Source organism: Otolemur garnettii, unplaced genomic scaffold (genome assembly GCF_000181295.1).
Source record: "Otolemur garnettii isolate 467f Iridium unplaced genomic scaffold, OtoGar3 scaffold00125, whole genome shotgun sequence".
NCBI lineage: Eukaryota > Metazoa > Chordata > Mammalia > Primates > Galagidae > Otolemur > Otolemur garnettii.
Genome location: NW_003852520.1, coordinates 5,951,337 through 5,966,973, shown reverse-complemented (window position 1 = coordinate 5,966,973; position 15,637 = coordinate 5,951,337). Strand labels below are relative to the sequence as shown.

The 15,637-nt window shown below is 38.7% G+C and overlaps 2 protein-coding genes across 5 annotated transcripts in view; one reads left to right on the top strand and one right to left on the bottom strand.

The window, feature by feature from the left end:
* Nucleotides 1–1,519, top strand: part of NOX1 (NADPH oxidase 1) — a 29,385-nt gene extending 27,866 nt beyond the window's left edge. For all 3 annotated transcript variants that reach the window (XM_012810090.1, XM_003797838.1, XM_003797837.1), the window contains one exon: nt 792–1,519. In XM_012810090.1, coding sequence (XP_012665544.1) covers nt 792–918 — 127 coding nt within the window. In that variant the 3' untranslated portion in view covers nt 919–1,519. The remainder of the gene's footprint in view (nt 1–791) is intronic.
* Nucleotides 1,520–3,802: 2,283 nt separating this feature from the next.
* The window catches only part of CSTF2 (cleavage stimulation factor subunit 2), a 31,018-nt gene continuing 19,183 nt past the window's right edge, over nt 3,803–15,637 (bottom strand). Inside the window, exons 9-16 of one of the 2 annotated variants that reach the window (XM_023517920.1) lie at nt 14,279–14,338; nt 13,988–14,089; nt 13,483–13,624; nt 12,539–12,714; nt 11,963–12,255; nt 7,236–7,346; nt 6,364–6,489; nt 3,803–4,030 (exon numbers count right to left, since the gene is read on the bottom strand). In XM_023517920.1, coding sequence (XP_023373688.1) covers nt 6,367–6,489; nt 7,236–7,346; nt 11,963–12,255; nt 12,539–12,714; nt 13,483–13,624; nt 13,988–14,089; nt 14,279–14,338 — 1,007 coding nt within the window. In that variant the 3' untranslated portion in view covers nt 3,803–4,030; nt 6,364–6,366. The remainder of the gene's footprint in view (nt 4,031–6,363; nt 6,490–7,235; nt 7,347–11,962; nt 12,256–12,538; nt 12,715–13,482; nt 13,625–13,987; nt 14,090–14,278; nt 14,339–15,637) is intronic. The other variant, XM_023517919.1, reaches the window with a different exon arrangement.

Genomic DNA, 15,637 nt, shown 5'->3' with positions numbered 1-15,637 from the left:
GACTGCTAATGTGGATTTTTTGGTGGGGGATGATGAATATGTTCTGGAATTAGATATTGGTGATAGTTGTACAACTTTGTAGCTATACGAGAAAGCACAAATTGTACATTTCAGTAAGGCAAATTTTATGGTATATGAATTATGCCAAAAGAAAACAAAGAGTGGAGAGGAGGATATGAGAAGCAAGTAGTGGGTGAGACTCAGAACACAGTTGGAAAGACTAACCTCAGCAAGAAAGGCTCTTCAGTATGAGAAATACTGAGGTAAGGATAAGCTCATAGTGGATGGCATTAATGGCAGTTAATACATATGCACTTGCTATGTGCCAGGCATTTTTCTAATTGTTCATCATGTTTCATTTAATCTTCAAAAAACCCCCAAGAAGTAGCCAGTACTACTTTTACCCCCATTTTACAGGTGGGAAAGCTGAAACAGAGAGAGGTTAAGGAATTTGCCTCAAGTCCCATAGGTAGGCTAAATGTCAGAGCTGAGATCTGAACCCAGACAGACTGGCTCCAGAGTCTGGCACTTAACCACTGCACTGTCCCTTGCACGTTTGTGTTCTCAATAAATAAAGTAAGGCTGAGTGCTTAAAGTGGTAAGAGGTGAGAGCATTATTTGGGGCCAGTGAGCAGAAAAGGTTAAAAAACTACCATGAAGAATGTGGGAGTTATCCACAAAATACTTACTCAAGGTTCCTAAGAGTAGCAGAGGCCTAGGGGCAGTTTCTCCATTCTAACATCAGCAGACTTTGTTGCATTCTGGCCCTTACTGTTTTTCTATTCTTACAGATCTGTGGTGGGTGTTTTCTTATGTGGTCCTCGGACTTTGGCAAAAAGCCTACGCAAATGCTGTCACCAATACTCCAGTCTTGATCCTAGGAAGGTTCAATTCTACTTCAACAAAGAAAATTTCTGAATTATTGGAATAAAGATAGGAATCTGCATTCCCTCTCTTTTGTATCTTCAGTAACTTAACTTGGTGTGGTCAGCTGCTTTAAGCTAATAATATGCCTCTCAAGCCTTGACGGCCTAGCGTATTTTTTTGATTGCATGTTAACTTTGTTACTTGAGCTTCACCAACCTAAGAACTTCAAAGTCACAATTAATTGCAAAACCCATGGGTCCTTTTTTGGGAAGGTAACTATAAATCCTTTTGATAAGCCATGATTACAGCAATGCAGTCATGGCAGAGCTTTGGTGGTTGACAGTTACACAATTTAACTCCAGATGATTTTGTTGATTCCAAGTCTTTGTATCTCCTGGATGTTGGTTTGTACTCTTTCCCTCCTACCCTCACACAGAAGAATTCTAAGTAAGGTGACTTTTTAAATAAAAATTTATTGAATAATTAATGACAAAACATAATAACAAACATAAATAATGAACAGAAAATTATCAAGAACCCCATCCCATATAACACCAGCTATGTACATTTTCACTATTACTTTTAACATGATTTTATCCAGTGTGAACAGCAATTTACGCTTTCAAAAAATGAAGGATTTTCTTCTTTGCTTAATTAATCTTTTGTTACTTCTGGGCTCCCCATTTGGGAAAGAAAACCTTGAAACAGTATGTTCACTGTAATTGAAATTATAATTGCAAGTCAGCTAAGTTGCCATCTTATACTGTTCTGTTAAAAATAATTGCAAAATCTGAACAAAGGTTCTTTATTGTGACTTTTATTAAGGGGGTTTATTAATGTCTAGCTTAAAAAATAATTTATAATTTTAATATTTTATGGGGCTCCTATCTACCTATTCACTAAATAATCATTCACCTAATGACATAAGCAAAATGACTTTTCTACCAAAATGCTTTTTATTTCTACATCTACCCAATCTGACCCTACAACCAGCTCTGGGGTGTTAGCAGTCACAGTGAATCACTAGGAAGAAGGGAGGCTGAGGCTCTTCAAAGAGAGTGAAAACCTCACACTTCATTGTGCCCAAGAGAAATCAATTTAATTCCTTATGGATTTATAAGAACACTTTTACTGAATTAGCATTATAACACCTACTTTTTACCATTAAGTGCCCAAGAATGAACAAATGGTTGTTTCTAATTATTCAGGAACATCAATGTCTTGAACAATTAATTGGTAAGATCAGGTTTTTCAGTCATTACTCTGGGCATAATAAAGGTGGGTCATGACCTCATGGTGGCTAGTTGTGTTAGTTCATTACACCAGAAAAAAATAATGGGTATTTCTATAGGGAGGGATATCACTACTGTTGCAGATTTGTGTGCCCAGATTTCAGCTATCTAAATTAAGCTTAATAAGGCTTTGGGAAAATGCACAATGGAACCTTGAAAATATGGTCCCTGTTATACAACTGCTGACTGAATGATAATGTTTCATGACCTTGATTTATAATCTTAGTGTTCCTTGAAATTTATGAGTTTCTAAAAAGAAAGGCTTTACTCTTAAATTCAATGTCTAAATATACTGACATTCACTTTATGATAAGATTGGCTGCCAAAATTAAGATGTCAAGGCCTTAATATTCATACAGTAGGCAGAAGAGGTAATGAAATAATAAATTCTATGCATAATCAATATCCAAGCTGAATTGGGGATGGCCAGGATACCAAGAAAACTCCCCATCTGTTTTGATTGAGATTTTCTTGTTAGGCTGTAATATGAAATAACCTTATATCCAGCAAATATCTGTTATAAATGTTTATATATCAGAGTAGAAAATCCTTCAATTTCAATGTCTCTTGATTATTTTTGCATTCTTTTGCTTGACATGTAAGCAATATGCTATTACATTCTCTAAGCCTATGCCAGGCTTTTAATTCACCTGACTATAATCCTAACCCAGGGGGTAGGATTCTGAGAATATAAATAGGCTCAAAAGTAGTTCCAGTAGAACTTTAATAATTATTAAGGCAACTCTTAACCTCTTGAGGTTGGCCTGATGAAGAGAAACCATGTTCCCTCCTTAATGCCACTACGAGAGAGAGAGAATACCAGAAAAGAAGACCCATAGGTTAGAGCTAACAGCACTAATTATGTTCATACCTATCTGCAAGGAAGCATTCAGGAGCAGACCTAATGGGCAGTCGACTGTATGTGTCTACGTTTGGTCCTCTTTAACTGAAAAGAATGTAAAAGTTTCAGGGTTTTCTATGTTTTAAGTTCCCAGAATAGGTTTGGTTATAGGGTACAGCAGCAGGTTAGTGATTTCCTGGAAGATAAGATGAAATGTATTTTGTTCGCTTGATTTCTGTTCAGTTCTTATTTCACCTTCAACATTTGAAAAAGTAGTGGCTCTTTTAAACTTTTAAAGTTGACTACCTAGAATGGAAAGTTTTTACAACAGACAATCTCTTATGTTGTTGACACACATTGAAACCAGGGCTAACACAATCTTTGTCTTAACTCTGAATTACACATGTTCAGACCTGCTATTGACAAACAATGCATTTTGATATCTGAATTTTTCTAAACTAAACACACTGCTGTGCTAGGCTCTTTGCTTTGTTGGCCTTCTGACCATTTTTACAGCTCTAAAAGCACGTGCTATTTTTTCCCAGAAGACTCAAGTTTTAGAACGTTTTCAGAGGGCAAAACCTTATTATTCTGGCTGGAAGCAAACTAAACAAAAAGCGAGTTTCAGAAAACATTGCTTCTGAAAAATTCTCAAATATCAAGAATGAATGGTTAAACTAAAGTAAAAACAGCTAGGGCAAACTAATGTTAAAGTACAATACTGCAGTAAGGGTAGAAAACACATCTAAGGTTTCACCCTTGGTGTTCAGCTTTTTAAAAGCAAAAAGGTCATGTGTATCAATTTGCAGTGTACTAAAATTGTGTTCAAAGTTTATTTCAAGTCACAGAAAATATACAAACTACGACAAGAAAATGCACTGATTTTGTTCTGAGAGAAGGTGATGGGAGTCCTCCACCTGGCACCGATGTGAGTCATTCAAGGGTTAGGATGCAGAAGTCATCTTTTTTTCAGCATTTCAACAAAGTTATGAAATAATTTCAAGATTTCTTGCCAGGTATTTCTGAAAACCTATAAGAAGATGTTAGTAGAAAGCCATTAGAAGCAGAGACAAAGTTTTCTTTAGGAAAAACATCAGAAAAGAAAGGCTGGCGCGAGGGAGGACAGGCATAAGATCAAGCCACCAAGACAGATTTCCAAGGTGTGTGTTTCCTCCTTCTACCTCAAAGCAGCCATCCCTTGCAGCACAGTTTCTCAACCTCAGCACTGCTGACATTTTGGGCTAGAGTACTCTTTGTCATTGGGGAAGGAAGGAGGCATCCTGTGCATTATAGGATTTTTAGCAGCATTTCTGATCACTATTCATTGAATGCCAGTAGCATACCTTATTCCCTGAAGTTGTGACAACCAAAAACGTCTCTAGACATTGCTCAATGTCCCTTTCTGGGCAAAACTGCCCTTGATTGAGAACCACTGATCTCTAATGGTAATGGTATAGAAACTAGACAGTGATGGCAGAGAAGGATCACAACTAAGTAGGTATAAAAAAAAAAAAAGAAAAAGCCAATACTTCAGTCATAGTATGTATAAATCCCAGTAGACACACAGTAAAATCTTGTCCCCATAAAACTGCATAGAACTACATGCATGCATGTGTATAAATTACTGTGGGTTTTAAAAAATGAAAACTGAATAAAGTTTGTAGTCTATTCTTTAACCGAATGAAGTTTGTAGTTATGTACCAATGTCAATTTCTTGGTTTTATGCTACAAAGCAAAAAGATATAGTACCACACCATTTAAGACATTATTTAGGAAAGCTGGGTAAAGGGTATGTGAGACTCTTTGTACTATTTTTCCACCTTCCTGTGGGCTTATGATTATTTCAAAATAAAAGGTAAAAAACAGAAACTGTGCCTTGTGGTTCATGTGCAAGGCTTTAAATTAGGTATCTCATAAGCAAGAATACATTATGAATAAACTTTCAGAACTATTTCTACCTCCACTATCCGAAAACAATAATTTTCTCACATTGTAGGGAATACCTTCTCTAGCATTAAAAAATTTAATAAAAGAGAGCAATGATTTTTATCTATTCCTCCAAATATAATAGTCTATGCTTTTACTGAAGAACATAAAATGCTTAGGGTATCTGGAATAAAAAGTTAAGGTACTGATCACACCAAAAGTGTGGATAGCCATCCATCTATGATAGCTTCCCATTATAATGTTTAGTCATTTAAAGTCTAAATAAGGGGCTGGGTACAGTGGCTCACACCTGCAATCCTAGTACTTGGGAGTCTGAGGTGGGTGGATTGCTTGAGCTCATGAATTTGAGACTAGCCTGAGCTAGAGTGATACCCTGTCTCTAAAAAATAGCCAGGCATTATGGCAGGTGCCTGTAGTCCCAGCTACTTGGAATGCTGAGGCAAGAGGATTGCTTGAGCCCAAGAGTTTGAGGTTGCTGTGAGCTGTGATGCCACAGCATTCTACCAAGGGTGATCAAGTGAGTCTCTGCCTCAAAAAAAAAATCTAAATATGGAAATGATGTACAGTTTGGATGTTTTAAAGACATTGCAAGTATGGATTAAAATATATGGATGGGAATTATAATATGGATGGGGTAATCAGTAAAAACTCAGAATGTGATATTCTAGCTGATACTGAGATAATGTGAATTTTAAACTGGTTTTAGAAAGAAAGAATTTGTTTACAAAATACAAAGATGTTGGCAAAAATTTTTTTAAATAGAAACACCAATGCATGTATGTGTATTCAAGTTAAGTTACATGATTATTATGAGACAGGTTACCTGGATCATTTTTACCTGACTTATGAGCAATAAAAAATGAGGATTGTAGTGTACGGCAATCTCCAAAATGTACAGAATAAACTGATGGTAATGATGGACATTTAGTATCTTAAATTATGTGCTGTAATAGCTTAACATCAAAATATTCATTACGAAACAAATACAGGAAACTAAAATATTTATACATTTTACTGAAATGCTTTATATTTTCTCCACTTTGATGGGACCATTTGGCATAAAAGAATACAACTGATTCTAGAAGGATACATACTAAACTATATTTAGAGGTTCTGTCTGGGGTATGATATTAAGTAGGGCTTTTTAGCTTTAACTTTCTACATTTGTTAAACTGATCACATGTATTTTGAGATTAGGAAAGGAAGGCTAAAAAAGATTATAAGCAATTCAACAACTCAACAAATGTTTATAGCCTTATTTTAACCCTATAGGAGCTGACTTACTAAAGGGTAAAGAGAGTCTAGCTAAGAAGATTAAGGCCCTCAGAGAGAACAATCTTGTTGGTTAAAGTTGAAAGTACACACCCAGAATACACAAGGAGCTAGTCCTACTCAGGTGGGAGTATGTCTGCTCACCTTTCAAGGTGCTCCAGTGGATTTCTGTATTTGTTCCTTTAAGATCAGGATACTTTGCCTTTGCTCAGGAGGCAGCATGGCAATCTGGTCTGCAGTCAGTTGTAGAACCTGCATAATCAAAGCAGCCTGTGCAGAGGAAAAAATGGTAGTGAGTTTTAATGATGGCAGCTAAAAAAACAGCACCAGCTTCTGTCCAAAAAGCTACTGAAGTGGGATATGAAGAAAAATGGAAAAAAGAAGGATATTTCACACACAGAAAACAAATAGCAGGCCAAAAAAAAGGGGGGGGGGAAGTCTGGAGAGAGAAGTCACAATGAAAAGAAGAAGTATAAATAAAAATACCTAAGATTAGTTGATTCAAAACAGACACCTTCATGAACTCAAAGTTCTTGCAGACTAAGATGGTATCTTTGAGCCCTGGGAATTCTTCAGTTTTTTAATCCTGTTTTGAAAGTCTCTCCTTTTCATAAGTTTTAGCTTTCCCACCAGACATGAGCTCCCCACAATGGCCAAATATAAAAACAGAAAGATACACTCATGGGGAATCTTATACTGTTTTAAGGGATAAGGTAGAAAGGGAAGGAAGAAAGGGGTTTGGATTTTCAGTACCATGTGGCCTGCATTAAAAAAACCTACTATTGACAGATGAGTCAGAAATGTAGGATAAGCTGCCATTTACATCCACTTAAGAACTTTATGACCAGACCCACAAATTTTCAGGTAACAAGAACATAAAAGAGTTCTAAGTTAGAGTAAACATCACCTCCAAAGGGACTGTGAAGACCCAGGATCGCCACATGGTAACTGTGAAAAGAGGAATCAAAAAAGACTAGATTTGTGCACGTGGTGGCAGTCAAGACAGTATTGCTTACCTTTTCATGATCCTGTGGAGTGACTTGATTCTGCCCAGGACTAAAGCCACCAGGCTGGCCTCCACCCTGCATACTTGGTCCTTGCATGCCTGTTCCCTGCATGACTGGGACCTATGTGCACAAAAGAGAGAGGAGATTTTTGGAACTCCTGATGTATAGGTAATCTGAATCCAGTAATAGAAATATGAAAGATTATGCTATTTATAAGGATATGAGTAAAAAAAGCAAATTAATGACAGAAAATCATTTTATACTGCCAGCAATGGCAGAAGGCAGGATTAGCCAGAGATCAAGTAGCAAGTTAGATATACTTGCTCACAACAGCTCTAGTGTTATCAACAAATATCACTCAGCACAACTGGATACCATCAAATTAATCAAAATTCAGCCAAATAAGCATAGGGACCACCAAGGGCATCCTGGAAACAAGTATTCAGTAGAAATACAAATGAAAGCCAATAGATTCTAGAGAAAACATATGCTTGTCTGCTGGGGAAGTGATATTCACAAGGCTCCTGCCTACTTCTAGTTTAATCAGACAGAGGTAGGTAGTCCCAAAAGGCCCTATCCCACAAGCGAGGCCGAGGTGATCATATCAGAGGGGCAGAAAGGAGATGGGAAGGCTTCTGGGGAAAAGACTGCTATTAGCCCAACATTTGCTTTTTATAGCTTTCCATAGAGAATATATCAGTAGATGCTCTCTGTTAAATGCAGATCGAGAAATATGACTAACCTGAGTAAAAGAATAATGTGCGATACTTATTGGTATTTAAGATCTTCAATGAGTTCAACCCTTTAGAAGACTACCTGAACCCAAGACAAAGACTCTGAGCACTGAGCATAACTAATAGAAGGCCCCTACACTTAAGAGTTATATTCACGCTCAGGGATTCACCCAGAGCTTAGGTACTTACTAAACACAAATTGTTAACGAATGTATTACCTGCTTCCCCAGCAGATTAGAAGCAGCAAAGCATAATAAAAATATGGATAAACAACTGTTAGGAGCAGGTACCATGACAGCAATTTTGAAGAGGCAGGTGACAGCCTGACAGTGAAGGAGACCAGAAACCAAACAGGAGATAATTATGCTTTATATTAAAGCATATACAATAATGAATCTATTAAATGATGTAGTCACAAATTATTATTATTTTTTTTTTTTTTGCAGTTTTTGGCAAGGGCTGGGATTGAACCCGCCACCTCCAGTATATGGGGCCAGCGCCTCACTCCTTGGAGCCACAGGCGCTGCCCATAGTCACAAATGATTAAAATTATTTTTTGTATCCTGTTTAAGAAAGCAAGCACAAAATACATCATACATAATTTTTCATTAAAATAAAAACTTGGTAGAATAGTTCTATTATCTGGAACATTCACTTACATGAATCAACTCACTCAGTAACTCATTTCCCAAAGATGCCAGATAGATGAAGCATTGGTACAGGTTTGTACATATTGCTAGAATATTATCACTATTTTGTTCTTTATCAATACTGAATCCAGAGGCCAGTCTTAATCTTGATGAGCTCTTATGGATCTGAAACACTATGAGTATCATCTTTGTCAAGCTTTAGTCAATATTAATTTGAGGTACTATAGCATGATCTAACCAATCAAATAATGGCCATTTTAAGTTTCCAGGAGTGCCTATTCTAGGCAGGTAAGTACTGGTAAGAATGACCATACATCTTGGTTTGCCTAAGACAGTCAGTTTATGCTTTTGCCTTAGAGTCAATTATTAACAGCATTCTCTTTTACTTTTAAATGTGTCCTTCTTTAGATGATAAATTATATAATCACCTTATAATCACCATGGGTAATAATAAGCTTTTTACCCACAAGTTTTCAACTGGGTGGAATGGAGTTAATTTTAACATAAAATTTAAAATTATGAATTAAGGCTATGTTGTTAAGTAAAACAAAACAAAAACAAAAACAGGGTACAGAACACTGAAAGAGGAAAAAAATAAAAATATTCATATCTGCTGGAAATACACATTAAAATATCTAATGAAAGTGATTATTGGGTGGTGCGTGTTGCTCAGTGGATAGGGAGCTGGCCCCATATACTGAAGGTGGTTCAAGTCTGGCCCCGGTCAAATGGCAACAAAAAAATAGCCGGGCATTGTGGCAGGTGCCTGTAGTCCCAGCTACTTGGGAGGCTGAGGCAAGAGAATCGCCTAAGGCCAGGAGTCGGAGGTTTCTGTGAGCTGTGACACCACGGCATTCTACCAAGTGTGATAAAGTGAGACTCTGTCTCAAAAAAAAAAAAAAAGTGATTATTTATAGGAGCTGGAGGTCATAGGAGACAGATATAGAAGAGGAAATGAGGCTTTTAGTTTTAAAAAAAAGGGGGGGGTGGAGAGCTCACTATGTTGCCCAGGCTAGAGTGCAGTGTGGAGTGCAGACTGTGAAGCAGCAGAATTCCCATAGCCCAGAAGGTGTATTCAAGGAACAGCTCCAACTGCTTCTCCCTTCCTAAAACAATAGTCCTCTCTTCTTGCTCCCTCTGCCAGAAGTCATGTAGCTTCTGCATACTTTCCTATCTTCTGCCTAAAAGCACATAGTCTTCTCTCCCTAATCTTTACCTCATGTACTAAGAATCATGTCATTTACTTATCCAATTACTTCCCCTCAACCTTGTAAGATGAAAATATTCCCACTGCCTTTCCTTGTTGATTTGCACCATTGTTAGCATACCCAACCTTGTTTAGGTACTTTATAAAGCTGTTCACACTGTCTCTGGCATGATTTTTGCTGATTTGCAACATTGTTAGCATACCCAAACTTGTTTGGTACTGGCTGCAGTCATCAGCTGCACTAGCCCTCCTGATCCCATCTCTTTATCTTTTATGCCATCCATGGTTCTTGCGTGATTTATTTTCTCAATTCACTGCCATTCCCCCTCTGGTTTGCAAAAACACAGTGGCTATTCACAGGCACGATCAAAGTACACTACAGCCTCAAACTCCTAGGCTTAAAAGATGTGTTTTTTGAGTAGCTGGAACTACGGGGGTGTGACACACCATGCTTGGCTTGAAGTGAGGTTCTTAATGTATTTCTTTTATATATGAATGAATGTATTATATATATTTACTTATAAATGAATATATTAATTAAAAAAAAGGTGAGAGGGCGGCACCTGTGGCTCAGTATGGAGGGCGCCGGCTCCATATACGGAAGGTGGAGGGTTCAAATCCAGCCCTGGCCAAATTGCAACCACAAAATAGCTGGCTATTTTATATAGTCCCAGCTACTTGGGAGGCTGAGGCAAGAGAATCGCTTAAGCCCAGGAGTTGGAGGTTGCTGTGAGCTGTGTGACACCACTGCACTCTACCAAGGGCAACAAAGTGAGACTCTGTCTCTACAAAAAAAAAGGTCAGAGATAAAAATTTTTATTTTCTTTAACCTGGATCTATTTAGCTTTGTAGACTTTATTTACAAAAAACATATAAATCTAGTATTAATGAGTTTAAGCACTAGCAGACAAAAAGGAGGGAGACATCATCCAGAAATGGTCTTCCAACCATTACTTTCAATGTTTTTCTCCAGAGAGTTATTGGAAGAATTTGATAAGCACATTATGCAGTTACTTATTATCTGTATCCCTACCTAGAATGTGAGCCTCACCTCACAAGGGCCGAGGCTTTGCTCTGTTTAAACCCCAGTACTTAGATTTACGTTTGGTACATAGTATGTACACAGTAGTAGGTCCTCAATGACAAAATCAGTGCATTTCTATTACGAAGCTACTGACCACACAGGGCACAATAAAAATCAAGCCCATGAACATATTTTTCTTAAAGTACTTAAAATAGTGGGTTCTGTTTCTTGCTCTGCCAATTTTTAGTTCTGAGAATTTGGTCAAGTCACCTAAATTCCTGGGCCTCAGCTTCCAAACCTATAAAATGAAGGAACTAGATGATTGACATTTCTATTCCAGCTCTAATACTATCTTTCTCTCTTTTACACAGGCACATACACACACAGACACACAAACACACAGGAAGATATGTAAACGGGCCAGGCGTGGTGGCTCACTCCTGTAATCCCAGCACTTGAGAGACCGAGGTGGGTGGATTGCCTGAGCTCACAGGTTTGAGATCAGCCAGAGCCAGAGCAAGACTCCATCTCTAAAAATAGCCGGCTGTTGTGGTGGGTACCTGTAGTCGCAGCTACTCGGGAGACTGAGACAAGAGAATCACTTGAGCCCATCAGTTTGAGGTTACTATGAGCTATGATGCCATGGTACTCTACCAAGGGCAACAAAGACTCTGTCTCAAAAAAAGAGAAAAAGATACATAAACAAATGGAAGAGGAAAGAAAGAAAAAGGAAGGTGGAGGGACTAGAGGGAGGTGAAGGCACAAACACATAAAAACTTGAGGAAGATACACATATACCATACCACCTTCCCACAACCAACTGCGGATGAAGAGGGTGGTGATGATGATAGACCACCATATACACACAGTTGGGAGAGAGCCAAATAAAGGAGAGAAGACAACCTTCCTTTTCACAGTTTTTAGGGTCATCACTAATAAAATGCTTTCATACTCCACTATTCACTTAGGCTATGGGATGACAGTAAATCAACATAGGTCTTGGCAAACTCAAGATGCTGAGAAATAGTCCAAGTCAGAAGGCAGTAATAATCAGGCTCAATAACCAATTTCTGCATAGAACAATATTTCACTTAGATGCTAGAAGTGAGGGTTACTTATACCTGTCTAGATCCCTGGGGGCCAACTGCCCCCATATTAATTGGACCGGGACCTTGGATTCCACCAGGTATAGGTCCTCTAGGGCCAGGCACTGGGCCCCTGGTATCCATGCCTCTGGCTTCCAACCCTCGGACTTCCATTGCACGAGCTTCCATTGCTCGGGCCTCCATAGCTCGGGCCTCCATTGCACGGGCCTCCATCGCACGGGCATCCAATGCTCTAGCATCTAATCCTCTTGCCTCCATGGCTCGGGCTTCCATCCCTCGTGTATCCATTCCTCGGGGATCTCTTCCACCTATAAAGAAAATTATAAAAAAAGAATTGTGTAGAAACTCATTTGTACTGCAAGAAGAGCCAACAATTTCAGAAAGACAAAAATCTATTCCTGTAGTCACATCTTCCCCAACTATACTAGACTACTGTCTTTTCTCCAATTATTCATATTTGCAGATAAACCTTTAAGATATTTGTCAACCTTATTGCTCTAGCATTCTTTATCCCCGATTAGGGCCTAAAATAGCCAGATTCACCATCAGTCCACAACTACCAGTTTGCCTTGTGATGTGGTCTCCCCTTACCTCTGCCATCCAAGGGTGGACCTCTCTGATCTAGCATGGGTCCTCTTGGCTCTGCCATTAGAGGTCTGGGCTCAGCTAATGGACCTCCCCTCATCTCATGTGGAGGTGGTCCACGGCTCTCATGGCCAGGGACATGGTGCATGGGTGGACCCTGATGAGGTGGTCCCAGGTAACCTCTAGAGATGGAGAAAAATGTTGTATTTTAAAACAGAAAACAACAACAACAAAATGTCAACTAGACAATCAGTAAGTAAATATTCAACAAAGAACTGATACGAGTGCTAACGAGAGTAACAACAAATGTACTGAAGAAATGCTATTGAGATGTAATCCACATATTCTAGAATGCCGTATTTGGCTGGAGCACTCATAATTAGGGAAGAATCAATGGATCTTCATTATATATGTATATATATAATAAGTATATAGTATAATACTTAAGAACATGGGTTCTGGATTTAGACTGTATGGGTTCAAATGTAGGTTCTATCACTTACTAGCTGTGTGATCTTGGGCACATTTAGTTAACTCCTCCATGCCTCTGTTTCTTCACCTGTAAAATGGGACTAATTAATGGTATCCATCTTACAGGATTGTTATGTGGATTTAAGATGATATAAGTATAGCATTCTGAGCAGAGTCAGAGGCATGATCCTCATTAATATCAATTGTTACTATTATTGCTACTATTGATATTATTACTACCACAAGTTTATCCTGTTCAGATATTTATACCAGAATTTCCAATTTCTGAAAATATAGTAGCTCAAAATGACATATTCCTCTACATAGTTCTGCCTTAGGAGAAGTAATCATTCCTGGATAGTGGTCATGAGTATTCATAGATCTTGAAGTAGCCAAATAGGTACGATTGGTACAGAAACTGTTTTCAAAAAAGGGAAAAATCTGGACTTCTCAAATTGTTTCCTTCTGTTAGTGCTTACCTAGGCTCTACCTCTCCAGTGACAGAAAGTAAAGTGCCTCCCCGTGGGTCATTTGGAGCATCTCCTAACAGACCTCGAGGAGTTGGGACGTTGGCAGGCAAGGATCCCCGCTGCATAGCTGCTCTGGGGTCTTGCATTGGCACTGACAGGGAAACAAACGGGGAGTTACTGCTGTGAAGGACACGTAAGGAAACAAGAAATGACACTATATACCACTGACAATGTAATTCAGACACCTTAGAGTGGGTGAAACCTCACCACAGCAGAATCCTCTTGCAGCTCAAGAACAGAAGCAGGGTGTAGGCAGAATCTGTGCCATGTCAGAGGTATGGATGGAATTATATAAAGAGCAAACTGGGGAGTAACCTGCTAAGGACTAGCACTGTGACCTGAAGAAACTTATGCTCTTGGTTTTCCTTCTAATCAATCTTAATTCAAGGACCAAAGTCACAAAAGAGAGGTGGGGTCTTGGCATATGTGAACACTGCCATGGCTCTGCAAGAACCCGCTGTCTCCTTACAGACTGCTATTCCATCCAAGCCTCCTGACACCAGTAGGGAGGGAGTACAGCCTCGGACAGATGCCCATATCATCCATGTTCTCTGCCCTGTGTGAAGAGGTCAATCTTAGGCTTGTGGCCTCAACAGGAAAAAATAAAAAAAAAAAAAAACCAAAACCCCAAAACACTACCCTTTGGGGTTCTGAACGTGAGGATGACTGCCAAGCAGCTTGTTTCCTCTTAACGTCCCACCCTGAGCACCACAAGCAAAAGGAAACCCGCAGATACAATGGGTACCTTGAACTCGCTCAATTGATGCAGGCCCGGCGGGTCCCACGGGCGAGTGCTGTAAGGTTCCTAGGAAAGCAGTAAGTTCAAAAGGAGAAAGAGGAGACACATAAAATAGCTTGCACACACACAGAAAGAAACACATAGATACGGAGACTGAAGATTTATACACATAAATTAAAAAGCCAAGAGTTCATCAGCTTCCCCCAGGCCACTAATCCTCCCTACTAGCTCCTTTGGGTACCTGAAACAGTTCCACTTTGACCAGATAGCTTCCTAAAGGGAAATCTGCAGGGCACTGGTTTTATCTGGACAGGAAGAGCCACCCACTTTCGGTTTTCACCTGTTACTACACTTTCCCTTAAGTCTCCTTATGATACCATTGAGAAAAAAAAAAAAAAAAGAAAATATAAACAGAATAATTTTGAACTTCTAGTTAAGCAAAGAATATAAACATAGTTTTAGAAGTGAAACATGGAAGAAACTGCACTGAATCTGAAAGGCGAGATTTATTCTGGAGAGGTTATTATAGAAGTGAGGCAGGACTATTTTTGTCATATTTTAAAGCACAAAAAATTTCTGGTATCAGAGTATCAAACGGGGAAATGCAGTGAATGAACTTTATTCTCTTTGCAGAGAATATCATTTCACTCAAAATACCCTGCCACAGCAATTCTTTGATAATAAGTATTGTGACAACAACGAAGATTAATGAATTGACATGGGCACCAACACTAAACAAAGGTGCTAAAAAAGCAAGTATCTATCTTCTAAAATATCCCACTGTCTTCTTCCACCATTGATAATGTGCAAAGGAAGTGTATTCTAGCAAAAGACAAACTGGGTACAAATGAAAAGCAAATGAAAAGGATTCTTGCTTTCTCTGCTGGGTGCTGAAGGAAGCTATAAAAGAAAGCTCATCTTACTTTCTCCCTTCATGAAGACATCCTTCTAATAACCTCAAAATACGAGTCATTTTCTTTTGGAATGTAAATTTTTGACCAGAAAAGTGAAGATATATAGCAGGAAGGAAGACGTCTTATAGCAGTATAGGTTAAATAGCTAAAACTTGATTGACTGATTGTTGGCCTCTTGAGAGGCAGAAGTGTGACCAAAGTCCTCCTAATTTCTTACTACCACAGAAATACCTTGGGGGTACGGGTACCACACGATCTATTGATAGTGGTGGAGTGAGGGTAGAGGACATAGAACAGCAAAAAAGTATGGGATGCTTAGAGAAAAGATGAGGTATCTGGCCAGGTGTTGGTCCTGCTATCAGACATCTAACAAGAAAAAGTTATTACTTCTGTCACTTAGGCAATCAATCCCAGTGTACCTTAATGTTTTACTTTTTTTTTTTTTTTTTTT